The sequence below is a fragment of the Nanorana parkeri genome, unplaced genomic scaffold, assembly GCF_000935625.1.
Source record: "Nanorana parkeri isolate BGI_ZX_2015 unplaced genomic scaffold, ASM93562v1 scaffold221, whole genome shotgun sequence".
Taxonomy (NCBI): Eukaryota; Metazoa; Chordata; class Amphibia; order Anura; family Dicroglossidae; genus Nanorana; species Nanorana parkeri.
The window spans coordinates 27,272-40,166 of NW_017306489.1; the positions used below are offsets into that span (position 1 = coordinate 27,272).

A 12,895-nucleotide genomic window follows, 5' to 3' on the forward strand; every position below is an offset into this window, starting at 1 on the left:
CTTCTAACTTCCCTTTGCACATTGGAAGCTATTTATTTTTCTCTGCTTGTCTGTGCACCTTTCACTTTTTTTATGTGTGTTTACTTTTCTCTACAGATGGATGACAGGTATGGGTCTTAAGGCCTAACCTGAAGTCTAGGAAAAGGATGTGTGTGTTATAATATTTTTATGAAATTAGGTAGGCCCTAAGTAGACATAATGTTGTCTACAGTCAACATAATTTAGCTCTCTTGAAGATTTACAGGGTTATTCACAAAAGGGTGAAGAGTTTGTAGAAGGCAGTAGAGTGAACAATCTAGGACAACATAACTGAAGTGGGAAGTGAGCTGAATTATAGAATGTTTCCAAATTAGCTATTTTGGTCTAGATTGTTCATCTAGACCAAAATAGCCTTCTCCACACTCTTCACCCTTTTGTGAATACCCCGACTAGTCCTCTCTATTTGGCCCCCTATTTTATATGAGTTTGACACACCTGCTGTAGGGAATATTCTCACATTATTCCTCACCACCCTGGCAGCCAGCACTCTTCTCCTTTCCTACTCCAGCCCAGAATTGTGGATGGCCCTCAGTGTCCTCACGTACAAAGCCGGTCCACTGAACTTGCATTGCACATGATGGTGTGAGATAGGGGGTGGCTGCATGACTGGTGAAAAGGATTGACTTTGGAGGAATGATTATCCGGTATTGAGGACACCTGCTAGAACAAAGAATAAGTAGTTCTGTCTATTACATGTCCGATGGACTAAATTAACATAACCTTACTGTATTCGGGAAGTAGTAGTAGGGCTACCATATGGAAATTTTTATTAGCTGGCTGGAGTTTAGCTTTATGTCCCCCTGCTGTCCTATATAGCGGCAAATCTTAAAGCGGAACTGGGATCCTCTACCAAAACTGCAAAGAAGCCTTGCTTGTCCTATTCTTATTGTAAATGAAGAACACAGAAGTAAAATGGTGTTATCTTAATTTCCCTCTTAGTTACAGGTGCAAATAAAGATGTGCAAGTCAACAAAAGCCAAGTGACAGAATACAATGTAAAGCAGAAAAGTAACAGTTTGTGTGCTTTTGAATGTAAAATTTTACCTTGAGATGGTATATAAATTGAATTTTACATTTTCCCCCATGACTAACATCACAGGATTCCATAGCAATAGCTGCATGCGAAGCAGCAGGATAATACAGTCATAAATACAATTACTAATCCACGGATGCTTAATAGTTGGTATACATTTATCTCAGCATCCAGTTGGATTGTAATCTCTGGCTGCAATATGGCGGCGAGTGCCCTCGCATGTGCAGTACAGAGCAGTGTGATGTAGGCTGATCAAATGCAAGCACAGTGCATAGAAGCTGTTGGCAGTTATGTTGGTATGATTCCAGCCAATCCTAGACATGTACTGTGAATAAAAACAGCAGGCAATATGATCATGCATCCCTGGTCAAGAGCCAACTTTCAAGTTGTTGTGCTAGTGGCATATGAGTCATCACCACCATTTTGCTGGTGGTTTTTATCCACTGAGCATGCATGGGGTTGGCTGGCAATATGCCAAATATACTAGTGATGACCCATGCATATGCAGTAACTTCTTAAGAGTGTGCTATCAACCAGTTATGTGCATGTCATCTCAGTCATATTTGGTGTGATGTCAGCTTCTGTCACTACTGCACATGTGCTGTTGCGGCACCATATACCATGAAGACCACAAGCCATTTTGTAGAAGAAAGATAGGTCCACAGTAAAAAGGCTTAAAGTGTATTAATACCCTTTTTTTGTTTGTTATGGGTAGAGTAGTGAAGGGTCATCACCCCTGCCAGGTTATTTGTTTACCATCTGTGTGTAGGAGGGAAATTTCCCTTCACTTCCTGTTCCAAAGACGCATTAGGGAGTTAAAGGAAATGAGTTGTCCCTGGGACAGTTGTCCCATTGACAGATTTTCTCCTACCTCTTGCTCTCGGGACAATTCTAAAATTATGGATTTCCCCTCACTTTCATATAAATATAGAGTTGAATCTCCTCAACTGGGTCACCAACTCCAATAAAAACGAAAACATTTTAGTAATGTATTACTAATGTACTCCTCTGACCCAAAAGAGACGTAAAGCCAAAAGCAAGGCAAAATTATACAAATGAATTATGAATTTGGAAAACAACTACTTTGTGCACAAATTAGAATATATGATATTGTTTGAGAAAGTGGTAAAATGCACATGTTGTAGAATATGATGTTATGTAACAGTATAAGAGGTCTGGAATCTCCTAGCAGGGAGGAAATGTACGCTTATGTGAAGAGTGTTCCAGTATGGTGCCATTCGATTTGGAATGGCCCAGAATGTCGTGGTGGATTACTTCTTTTACCTTTAACTAGTGTGCTTCGTCCATTGTAGAACTTTGATATTTTGCCATTAAAATGATACAAATGTAATAATCGCTGGGCTGCAAGATTGTTCTGCATTAATGCCATGGTGGGATTCCTGCTAATAGAAAGTAACATCATATGGTGCCTCCTAGCTTCAAATGCCAACTGTATTTTTTTCTTACACAAATGCAGAAAATACATTTTAAAAGCATGACCCACAAATGAAACAACAGACACGGCACACACAATCCTTCAGCACGGCACATGTTAATTACTCAAATAGATGATCTAGTGGTGCTAATACAAATGTTAGACATTCTAAAGTGACTTCCTTGTGGTTCAGATGACTTACTTATCAGGTTTTGTTCTCCTGATCTCCACCCAGCTCTACACTTCTGACTGTCCCATATTAGCAGGCACTTCTTCTAGCCTAAGCTTGCATTGACTGCAGCTCTGCAGAGGTTATGTGGGGACAGTGCCCTTTAGCTCAAGTTGCCACTGTGTGATATGGGCCCACATCACTATTTATCAGACAAAATATCTGCTTGTACATCTTAATATAAGAAAAATAAGATCTTTTGGTCTTTTGAATAATCCTCTGATGTGTAAACTGTCCATGTTTCATTTATTGGCACAGATTAAGTATAAAGTAACCTTATTGTGGTTTTACTGGGAACATATTTGTAATGATTAAGTTATTGTATTTTTTGATTCTGTACTCCACTTTTTCTCCCATCCTCCACCTACCTCTCTGAAGTTTTTAAATTCTATTAAACATACCTTTTTTCCTGCAGTCTTCTGTCTGGTCCGATGACATTATGCATCCTTCCTCTCCTTCCTTGGCAGTGGTGGGGTAGTGCTTGCTCCTGGGATAGCACAGTTTTTTACATAATGGTGCTTGGGTTACATTCTGTCCAGGAGTACTATGAGCCCAGGCCAGTGTGTGATGTTCACCTGGGTTTGTGTCCATGATGTCTTGGACTTACAGGATGTGGACTGAATGATGCTGAACATCATTTAACCCAACAGACAAGACTGGCAGCATCTTGTGGGTATAACATGTTTTTCATGTGATTGTATGCTTAACAATAGTCTTCTCCTCCTTCTAGTAACTAGCTTTTCATTGGCTAAAAACAAACGAATGTAGCCTTAGTGTAGCATATGATATGAATGTATTTTTGTGGCTTTTAGCTAAGCTGCAAATCCTTCCTGAACAGTTTACAGAATCCACAGAACAATTACAGGATCCTTCCAGTTAGTACTGTACTAAGAATGATTGACTGATCTTTATATCATCATTGGCAGATATGTATGGCTGTCTTTTATTACCACAAGTAAAAAAATAAAATGAACTGCCTATTGATGAAAAATTGACATTAAATGTTTACATAACGGGAAGAATCACACAGTGTTTTCTTTGTACTTTTTCAACATCTATCCACTTATTAAGCCACTAGGAATAGGCCTTCCTGTTGGAATTTTCTTTTAATATACTATGAAGGATGCAGAATAAGCATTGAGAGCTCATTGTAGAGGAGAACAATGAACTACTACAGGAAGATCATAACAACAATGTTGGTATGGATTCTGAAGACATCTCCTCTGCTTGACCCTGGTTTCCGCCTTATCTGTTTAGACTTGGTCTCCATTTATCTGTTTAGACTTGGTTTCCACTTGTCTGTTTAGATCTGTTCTCCCCTCATCAGTTCAAACATGGTCTCACCTCGGGAAATTGAGAGATGACCTCTGTATTGTTCTGCTTTGCAGTCAACAGTGCTCAGTAACACCAAAAACCACTACCCTGTCTCCCAGCATAAGGCTGGGAATGGGTGCAGAAGAGGTTTTCAGCAGCAAAAAGATCTCAGAAATGTAGCAGCACGTACTGCATTGTTTTTATGGCACAAACCATAAAGTATAATAATACAGATTTGCAGAGAATGCTTTAACCCACTCTGGGCATGTGAGTTTCTCAAAGGAACACATATCTTCTAATTTCACAGCATCTGCATGACTGAAATATCGGATTTTTATGAAGTAGCTTGTTGAAAGCAATGTATAGCAGTTTTGTATCTTTCCTTTCTTCGTTTTAATATTCAGGGCTAAAATATATAAATACAAAATACATAAATAAATATAATTTAGGCAAGTGAATAAGTAATATTTCATATGGCTATTATGTAGTTTTCTATCCAACCAGCCATTGGAGCTTCAGGCTCCTTTTCATATTTTCCTTATCTCCTGAGCTCCTTTGAGGAAAATAAACGCTTCTTCACAGAGTTTAAAGTGCATGTTCAGTCACAATTTACCAAGGGAAATGATTAGAACCACTGTGTGCTTTTTTTGCACTTCTATCTGGGGCTCTGTTTGAGAAATTCCCCCTCAATTCTCCTCAACACAGATAAAAATAGAAAGGTCTTTCTTTAGTAAAGTAGGGGAAGTGTAGAACCCCTGTGAGTTCTTTTATTTATGTCTTTGTTTGCTGTTGGAGAGTCTCCTCATTTCTTTTCTGGTAAAACAATGTCAGCTGGACAGGAAGTGAGAGAAAATGTCTGTAATGTTCCCCCAGATAGCTGCAGAAACCAGACAGGAGCTCCAAACCTTCCTTGCTCTATCCAAAATTAGAAGTTTTTGACTAGACATACACTTTAATAGCTTAAGCTGGAATTTATACACTCAAGTGAATGAGTCAGAACATTGAGTCCTCCCCCTTCCCTCTTTATGGCTCCATCTGAATTATCTATAGTAGAGAAAAGAAATTGAAAAGAAATCAAACATACTGTGTGAGTTTATAAATAATTAAACTTAACCCTCCTAATATGTTGTGGCCAATTTAACCTGTTAGGGTTAATACCAGAACAACATTACTTATTAATTTATCTTTGAAATTGTATGACTTTTCTTCATTTGGGGTCATGAATGTATGGATTTAGTCTTAAAGCTCTGATGTTGTTTGAATAAATACAAAGATGATGTTATTGGTCAAACTGACCCTCACATGTGTTCCTTGATAAATGCATGACACCTTGTTTGACTTTTGTCTAGCAATCAGTATTGGAAATTGCTGACCATTTACCAGCAACACCATGCAACTTGTGGTTTCGCTCAAAACTGATCTGAACTTCATACCCATGTGATGCTGATCGCTTTTGACCACAGTGATAAACAAAGTTAATGTGTAACTAAAGTATCATTCAAATATGTGAAACGGCGCTATCACCCAACAAGTAAATAAATATGTGCAACAACCAAATATTATAGTGAACAATACTACTGTGAGAGAGAAAAATAAATTCATTAAAAGCAGGCAGCTCTCAAAAAAAAAAGTGTTGTCTTATTTTTTCTTTGTGCGTCACTCTGCCCAATCTTGTAATTTCTTGTGTATTTTTTGCTGAAATGCTCATAAAAAAACAGTGCTCTGTTAAATAAGCCTCTCACCTCCGTGTTCAGACCCTTGGGTCTCAAAGCGCTTCTTATAGGGTAAAACTCCTTCCTCACGCTGTTTGTAGCTGTGATCTTCCTTCCTTCAGATGAGACCAATCTTGATCTTAACGGTTTTCTCCTCTACCGACAGCCCAAAAAAGATCTCTCAAAGACAGAAGTGAAAATCATAGCGCACCCCGTATGCATGAAATTATTTTATTTAAAAAAAATTACACTCACATAAAATGAATAAAATCGCGTATCAGAATCTCATTCCTGGATGTTAGATCTGTCCTCCTCTTTTCCTCCAGGCGTTCTGACGTCACTGACTCAGCTTCTACGCATTACGTCTAATTGACTTCATCAGGAAGCTCATCAGGAAGAGTAACACCCTGTTTTTCTTAGATTAATCGAGCGCAGAAGCCCATGTAGATAATGTAACTAAAGTATGCTTGTGCCCATTTACACATCTGGCAGGAAACCCCATGAACGTACAATTTTACTAATTTTTAGTATAAGAATCACACCTCTGCTACGACCGCAATCATAGCAGAAGTTATGCAGAGCCAGCATATCATTACTGAGAGCTGTGCTAGCTGCTGCATCTACCACAGTGAGCTAACATCTTTTGGGATTCGGTCCGCCATGGTCGATGGGCAGGTCATACATGTGGCTATCCATTGATTTACAAGCTAGGGCACGTTACTTGTTACCATCAGTGGTCCTAGCCATGTTTACTGTGGTGTAAAGCAAAGAGTGACAACGCAGTCATTTGTATAGAGAGTAAACTGCAGCGCCACCCACTTACAGGAAGGATACTTACAGTGGACCTTTACCCCCTTTCACTGCTGATTTGAAATCATCTTACATTTATTACTTAAAGAAACACAATTTCCTTTCCTTTTACTTATAATACCTGTTTTTCCACTTCTTGGTCATCTAAGGCATTAGTGATGTCGCCCATGACTAAGAAATGCATCTTGGGAAGGTTACATTACAGTGTATTGCTGGAAAATCTAATCTGTAAACTGCAAAATCTTTTGAGATCTCAGAGAAATGTATTTTTCCCCCTGAGATGATGTTTGTGGTCACGTGCCCTAGTCACTTGTCCTAATCACTTGTGCCAGAGTTCCAGGAAGTAAAGGGAGGTGGAATTATCTGCCCTTAGTAAAAAATGACCACTGTGAGAAAAATGGGGAGAAGACAAATAAAGTATGGAAAGAATAAAAAAAGGGCAATTATCTAGAAGTATCTATTTGTAGATTGCACTTACTAAACATTTATAAAGGTGCCTTTGTTGGCATTTTTCAGATAAGGGTAAAGTTCCTTTTTTTTCTTTTGCTACTAGTTCAAATTCTTTATTGATAAACAGCAAAAAAGAATTTCCAAACAGTACAGAAGGGCAGCCGCCCACATTATAGTACAACTGTAAGTGTTGCATCCAATGTGCATGGACATGGAACATGGAACAAGCATGACACAATAAAATGAAGATATTCACATTACAGTAAACCAGATCAGCATTTCTTTCATTAGAACAGTTGAGCTAGTCACATATTCAGCGCTACATAAACATTAGTAGCATCAACATTATCCACCACTTCACATTATCCCGTCTACGGTAAGTTATTTGCAGCATGGTGTAAAGTTCCTCTTTAAGCCCTTTTGCTTCCGGGATATATAAGGTAACTTCTATGAATTGCTTGAAACAATTATCAAAAAAATGACAGAGCCTTGCTGAATATCATAAATACAATTTGACTATAGTCGGCAAGCCTAACATGATGATTGCTGGTCTAGGCTGAATAATATTTCTGTTTATGTGACAGATGAAGACTTCTCCGTAATTCAAAAAGAAGTTCTAATGCTGAAGAGCTGTGCTCACAAAAACATAGTAGCGTATTATGGAAGCTATATGAGGTAAGAACCAAGCCTTGCTAAGGCAATTTCCCCTTTTCACCTGAACCGACTCTGGTTACATGATATCTCTCTGCTGGATAATAAGACCAGATTAGGAGCTTGTGTCTGTCTCTCTTAAATTACAGAGTGATCTGCTGACTTAATATTATTATGGGGATTGGTAGTATGAGGGCCTATCTAAACAATTTATTGAATTTAAATAAAATTAAATAAATCCTTCAATTACATAGTTGTTAGTATAATGAAAGTACAAATTATAATCAGTTTGTAATGTGAGATCTGCCCATCTGAGCCCAAGACTTTTTCTTTTTTGTTCTTGGGAAATCTCCCTAAAGGGGTCACAGACATAGATAAAAACCTGACAGTGAAAATAAATGTAAGTCTTCCCTACTCTATCCAAATCTAAAACATATGTGCCTGGAGTTGGGCTTTAATGCAAAGACATCTCCTGAGTGGATGATCTTCTTGGGGCTGTAAGAGGGCATTCATAAACACAGGGGGAGGATAGGATGTAAGTGCAATCAAACATTCTCCGACACCTGCCCTGCCAGAACACCATATCAACATGTACACTTGATTGCTGACCCGATGGTGGTGGTGACGGGAGGCATTTGGGACAGGTTTATTGCCAGTTGGCTGTCTCAGCCCCAATTTTAGCACAATGTCCAATAACTGACTTTATTGTATACTTTATATGCAGGACTAATAAGTTGTGGATTTGCATGGAGTTCTGTGGTGGTGGCTCCCTTCAAGACATATATCAAGGTAAAGACATTTTATAGCAAACCTTTGACAATGGCTTGTAGTTATCATAGCCAATGGCCCATTGTAGCACCAGAGACTGTTACTGTTCTCCTGCCACTGCAATACTGCTTGTGAAACACAGTTGTGCAGCTTCACACCCAATAATATGCCTAGCTTTTAAGGATTAATCATCACTTATGCTCTAAACGTCATTACTAGGGGTATTTCAGGCATCAATAACTTCTTCAATAATGTCAATTCTTTTTTATTCCCACAGTCACAGGAGCCTTGTCTGAGCTTCAGGTTGCATATGTGTGTAGAGAGACCCTCCAGGTGAGCATGTAAAACAGACAGGTACACATATAGATGGTTATACACCAATATGGAAAGGTCAGGCTTATGCAGAAGCTGAGACTAAGGCTTTTAAGGCTCTTTTCAGTAAGATGGGTGAGTTATTTTAATGCCTTTTGTTAATTTATTTCTTGATAGTTTCTTGATATAATTTAACTTCTGAATGCCTTATTTTCTCATGATTCTCTATCAATCATGATTTTATATCATAAGATAGTGGCTGTCTATTTGTGAATATTACAGCCCATCTGAATGGGTTGCCAGCAGGAAGGGATGTAATATATGCACTAATTTCTGCTTCTCATACATAAAAGTGGAAATATAAATCTGTAACCTTTTATTTTTCCCTCACAGGGTCTGGCTTATCTTCATAATCAGGGAAAGATGCACAGAGATATTAAGGTAAGCACTGCACTCTAGAAAAGACAGACAAGGAGCAAGATGAAAAACGTTTCTCAAACAAAATTCTAACAGTGAATGGGGTTTTCGTTTGGGAAACTCCATTCATTCCAAAATTGAATGTTAAAACCAAACAATATTCCAAAATTTTTAAAACAAAATTTGTCAAGTCTCTGATGGCATTATCAAATGTTCTGATGTAAATGTTTTTTGTATGAATGTTCAGCAGGAAATATCTAATATTCGATCCAAGTATGACCAGCTTAAATGCTTTGTCAACTGACGCATTTATTCTCCTTCAGAAGACCGTAGAGTTCATCAGAAATTAGCACTGAACTCAGGCAGCAGAAAGGACAGCCTCCATTGGGACCTTACAGCTTGACAATGGGCTGACATTTCTTCCTTGGTAAAGAAAGAATACAGCTAAATAACCACATACATAAAGAGCAAGTATACTTTTCATGGAATTGCACCTGAGAGTCGAGCACTTACCTGTCCCTGCTCTTCCAAAATCTTTACTGTGTGACATGCTCGAGGCAACCTGATAGAAAATCTTTACTATTGGATCCTTCATCCAGGCAATAATGCCACAACCTTAATTGCTTCCAATGACGTCCACAAACATCCCATACAATTTCTAACAAATGCTCATTCTTGACTGGTCATCTTTCTATAATCATAACGCAAGCCATGAATCATTGGTGCTTGGCTAATCCTCAGTATTGTTTGTGGTATATATTAAATGTAAATACTGTACATATATCAAACAATAAAATACCGCTAAGGCTGTCCATACACATAGTTAGGGGTAAGAGTGTGTTTGTGAGTGGTAAAATAATTGTTATCTTCTGCAGATATTTCTGCAGTTCAGTTGATTGCTAGATCTCTTTATAATGTACCTGTCTATGTTTACTTTTACATCAGCAGTCATAGAATATAGTACTAAGTGATTTTGTTACTAATTTTTTTAGGGAGCCAATATTCTTCTAAATGACACTGGAGATGTTAAACTAGGTGAGTGCATATAGCTGATTACTAGCTCTATAGGTTTTACCAGCTCTTCATGAAAGGCCAATTGTCCAAATGAGAAAGAACTACAGAAGAAACATTTGGTGCAATAAAAAGAATAGTCATGGACTTTGATGTTATACCACAATTATCTGGTCTTAAAGAGATTGACAGAAGTGCGTAAAGACCACAGTGGGGTAAACACAGTGGTAGAGTGTGATAATGTTAAAACCTCTGTTAAGATTTTGTTGCTACAGTAGCTAGGAGGTGTGGGGTGCTGGATCTTGTTTCATGTATATAATAAAAAAAAGAATAGGTTTTAATTTTAGACTGTTCCAACAAGCAATGGCCAATGGTTGGTATGTGTCTTGTGTAGACTGGTGGTTGGTAAGTAAAGTCCAGAAGTTAATTTTATTGAATGCAGGAAAAATGTCTCACAGACAGGTTTTGTTGGTGTCTTTGCCTGGGTCCTACTGGAGAGATTCACCTTTTTTGTCTTGGTGACTGTTTTTCACCTGAACAGAAAGTTATGGGAAATCCAAAATGTTACAATTCTAAATGGAACAGAAGGTCAGAGGGCAATCTCCCAATGGGGAAACCTGTTCCAAATCTTCCAATAGAGACACCTGTAATTTAACAATTAATGTATTATTTTTGCAGCTGATTTTGGAATTTCGGCTCAGCTCACAGCAACCTTTGCCCGGAGAAACTCCTTCATTGGGACACCTTACTGGTAATGTGTTTTGGAATTAATTAAAAGTAATCAGACTGTTCTGCAAGTTCTAACCTGATGAAGGGAAATCTTATTGGTTACCATGGATTACTGCACTTTGGACAGTGTCATTTCTCTGTTCCTTGCTTATTTATAATATGCAAACTTGCTTACCAAGCTAGAGTGCCTGGGGGATTTTGAAAGCAGAGCATCAAGACGAGCCTGTTGAACAAGGCGTCTATTCAGTCTTGATAATTGCATTTTTAAGTGTCCTTTACAAGAGCATCATAATTGGTTATGACTAATCTGTAGGAATCAAAACTAAATAGCTCATGACTAACCAGGCTGAAAGTATATGAACGGTAAAACCACAGAATTTATTTCTAATTTAGGTTTAATAAAAAGAAGAAACATGCCTCCTCTAACAATATTTTTTCAATTTTTCAGGATGGCTCCAGAAGTGGCTGCAGTGGAGCTGAAGGGGGGATACACAGAGCTGTGTGATGTTTGGTCTCTTGGAATTACAGCCATTGAGCTAACTGAACTGCAGCCCCCCATGTTTCACGTGCACCCCTTAAGGTAAACATACAAACTGCTTGAAAAATAACAAATCTCATAAGATTAATTGTAGAAACTGTTAAATTATATCTAAAACCAAGAACCAAGGTATAATACATTGCAGCTGATGAGTCCTTGAATAACCAGATCCTTTTTAGTTTATTGTTAATTTTTATCTCTCTGCCCCCTACTGGAATATGTTCCATTTATAACTTTGTTCAAGAAAAAGGACCGAGCATGGTGAACTGACCAACCAGCCAACCAATTCTCCGAGACATCTAAACTATGTGTTTTAGTCCATTCTGTAGGTGGGACGCTTCTGAGATCATTAAAATGGAAATACACTGCCGCAGTCAACAAATCAAATGAAAAGTATCAGTATACACAGACAAGTGAAAACAACACACCCACACATTCTATATATAGGATGGTGCCCTTATCTTTCTTCAACAGTCTGTATTTGAGCCCGCGGCCAGATTTTCATTGCACTCGGAAAGCGGTAGGCGGGCATATGACATCATAGTCTTTGCCTGGAAAGAATTCCCATCACCAACAGACCCGCTTTGCAGAGCCTGACTGGCAAACTATGCAAAGATGCATTCTTTTTGCCCTTATCCTGTCAATCAAAGGACGTGGAGAGTGTGAGGGCAGCTGAGCAACACCATAAGTTGCTTGGTGTCGCTCATAAAAGCTGGCAGCTTTGTAGATGGCTAGATGAAAGACCAGAGCATGGACAGAAGTGGAACAGAGCACAATAGATTTAAAAAAGGTAAATGTCGTATGTGTCTGATTATTGTACGTTGGAATTCACTGACAAGTTAATTTGACCTGCAGTCAACCTTCTTTGGACCTACATTTACCTTCTTCTAAGCTACATCAACCGGGCCTGTGTTGATGGGCTTTTGTTTGCATCAAACCGGATTTTCACTCCCATAGAAGTCTAAGGGTACACACAACCCCCTTGATGCAGGTCATTTGCAAGTCAGACAGAGGTCAACTGCAGGTTAAATGCACCTGTCCATGCATTCTGAATGATTTCAGAAGCTTCTCAAACTGATGTTAAAGTGACACCATAGACATAAGGTCAAAGCCTGTTGACACTGGTCCTTAAGCTGCTTTTGCATTCTCATTGACTTGTATGGGGAGAGAACCTGTTCTTATGCCAACAAAAACCTTCATTAGAACTGATACAGGTCCTCACAAATATAGTTCTTCCATGTGTATCCTGCATGTTGCTTAGAATGTACAAACATTTTAATGGCTACGTGCAATAAATCCTCCTAAATTTATGGACAACTCAGAACTGTGTTTAACATGCTTTTTCTTGCAGCTCTGTTGTCCGGGTACAAATACTACTGGGATTATACCACTCCCACTGGGACACTATCTGCATGCAGTCTTTATGTTCCTCTTTTTTATTTTTATG

General features: G+C 38.5%; 1 protein-coding gene across 1 annotated transcript in view; it reads left to right on the top strand.

The window, feature by feature from the left end:
- The window catches only part of MAP4K1 (mitogen-activated protein kinase kinase kinase kinase 1), a 59,417-nt gene that overhangs the window by 17,809 nt on the left and 28,713 nt on the right, over window positions 1-12,895 (top strand). Inside the window, exons 3-9 of the mRNA XM_018555989.1 lie at window positions 7,607-7,697; window positions 8,398-8,462; window positions 8,719-8,774; window positions 9,147-9,194; window positions 10,163-10,205; window positions 10,860-10,932; window positions 11,359-11,490. Coding sequence (XP_018411491.1) covers window positions 7,607-7,697; window positions 8,398-8,462; window positions 8,719-8,774; window positions 9,147-9,194; window positions 10,163-10,205; window positions 10,860-10,932; window positions 11,359-11,490 — 508 coding nt within the window. The remainder of the gene's footprint in view (window positions 1-7,606; window positions 7,698-8,397; window positions 8,463-8,718; window positions 8,775-9,146; window positions 9,195-10,162; window positions 10,206-10,859; window positions 10,933-11,358; window positions 11,491-12,895) is intronic.